The 2,143-nt window shown below is 32.3% G+C and overlaps 1 protein-coding gene across 2 annotated transcripts in view; it reads right to left on the bottom strand.

Annotated features, from left to right (window-relative positions):
- The window catches only part of LOC106880136 (tyrosine-protein kinase transmembrane receptor Ror2), a 715,149-nt gene that overhangs the window by 107,140 nt on the left and 605,866 nt on the right, over positions 1–2,143 (bottom strand). For both annotated transcript variants that reach the window (XM_052969935.1, XM_052969934.1), the window contains exon 7: positions 281–293. In XM_052969935.1, the coding sequence (XP_052825895.1) occupies positions 281–293 (13 nt within the window). The remainder of the gene's footprint in view (positions 1–280; positions 294–2,143) is intronic.

Below are 2,143 nucleotides of genomic sequence, written 5' to 3'. Positions count from 1 at the left end.
CACACACACACACACACACACACACACACACACACACACACACACACACACACACACACACACAAATAGACCATACATTGCGTATATATTGTCACGCCAGTTTGTCTTCTGCTCCAAGCAGAGACAAGCGAGTCGCGCTCAGTAACTGAAGAAAGAAAACGAAGAAAATAAACAAAAGAATAAACAATCAATAAACAACAACAACAACAATTATTGCTAATTACCAAAGTAAATGATTAATTCGTTAATTAATTAAAGAAATACATTTGTCATCACTTACCTTTTGTCAGCGTCTGTGGCAGCCAACGACGGTGAAATGAAAAAGAGGAGAAAAAAGATCCGGTTTAGTAAAACATCCATGTTTATAGTTCGGTAGTTATTCCATGTGGATATATATATATATATGTAAATACATATATATATAATATATAGACTGTATCTGTGTATACACGTGTGTGTGTGTATATATGTGTGTGGTGTGTATATATGTATATATATATATATTTTTGGGGGAGGAAGAGTTAACTTTAGAGATATGTGGAGACGTGTTTATACAGTGTGCGTGTATATATATGTGTGTATATATATATTATAAATAATAGGTGTATGTATATATATATTTGACAAGTGTTTTTTTTTTATACACGATACTCAATGTTTCAGAGTAAATTCAAAAAGAATCATTCAATAACTTCACAAGTATGTATGTATATAAATATATATTGACGTGAAGGTATGTATATATGTATAAATGTATAACGAGAGAGAAAGAGAGTGAGAGAGAGAGATGTAAATATATGACAAGTTCTATGTACAAGACTCGACGCTGCTTAAGTCTATATTTTCATTCAACTTCAAAAGTATGTATATAAAGTCGTAAGAGTATATGCCTGTATATATATATGTAAGTATATATGAATGTATGTATGTAGTTATGTGTGTGTGTGTATATATATATATATATATATATATATATATATATATATATATATATATATATATATATATATGTGTGTGTGTGTGTTCGTGTATATTTGTGTTTGTACAGGCAGCGTTAATTATCACGCAGTGACCGTTCCAGCATGGTTTTACTCGCGGTTAACAACAACACAAGCGACTTTGGTTTAAGTTGGAGAGCGGTTGGCTGGTTCTGATTGGGTGGGTGTATATAGATATATACATACATGCGTACATATAAACGACAGTGTGTTTGTGAATGTGTGTCACGCAGAGTGTAGTGTTTACGTGTGTAGCAGTTCTGTTGACAAACAAGAGATATGATCAAACGCGTTCCATTAGTGACCCTCTCGACGTTTCCTATAACAGGGTCCACATTGGAAACATTTTTTCTTTCACTTTGTGTGTCTTTATTTATGAAGAATGCATGAGTTAATTTGAGGGAGATTTAGCTGTTATTTCTAGAAAGAAATAACAGCTAGAGCTTCCTTCTATAACTCTTGTGTTCATGTATATATGTGTATATATATATGTGTGTGTGTGTATATATAATCTTTTCTGAAGGGTGTGTGTATACGTGAGTGTAGAGGGTGCGTTTGTGAATGTATAATCGGATGTTGCGTGTGTATATATATATATATATATATATATATATATATATATATATATATATATATATACATATATATAGTTAGAAGGTGTGGACGTTCAAAGTAAGGTATGTTGCCTCACACACGAAGATATATATATATATATATATACACACACATATATATATATATTGAGAGAGAGAAAGAGAGAGGGAGAGATAGAGGTATGTATCTATATGTGGGTGGGTATGTTTATATATAAGTCTGTGTATGCGGATTTGTGGGTGTGTACAAATGGGTATACGCGTGTGCGTGTGTATGTATGTATATATTTACATATATATATATGCATGCGCCTGTGTATACGTATACGCATGTGTGTATATGTATGTATGTTTATGTTTATGCTGATTTCTGTAACAGTTATAAGAACAAGAAGAAGAGGTTGACAGAAAGACAGAAAACCAAATGTGTGTGTATAGATATGTGTGTGTATATGTGTGTGTGTGTGTGTGTGTGTGTGTGTGTGTGTGTGTGTATCAAAATGGTGCACTTCTCAGAATGCTGCTACTGTGTGTATATATATATATATATAT

The sequence above is a fragment of the Octopus bimaculoides genome, chromosome 8 (genome assembly GCF_001194135.2).
Source record: "Octopus bimaculoides isolate UCB-OBI-ISO-001 chromosome 8, ASM119413v2, whole genome shotgun sequence".
NCBI lineage: Eukaryota > Metazoa > Mollusca > Cephalopoda > Octopoda > Octopodidae > Octopus > Octopus bimaculoides.
This window is presented reverse-complemented; position numbering and strand designations above follow the sequence as displayed.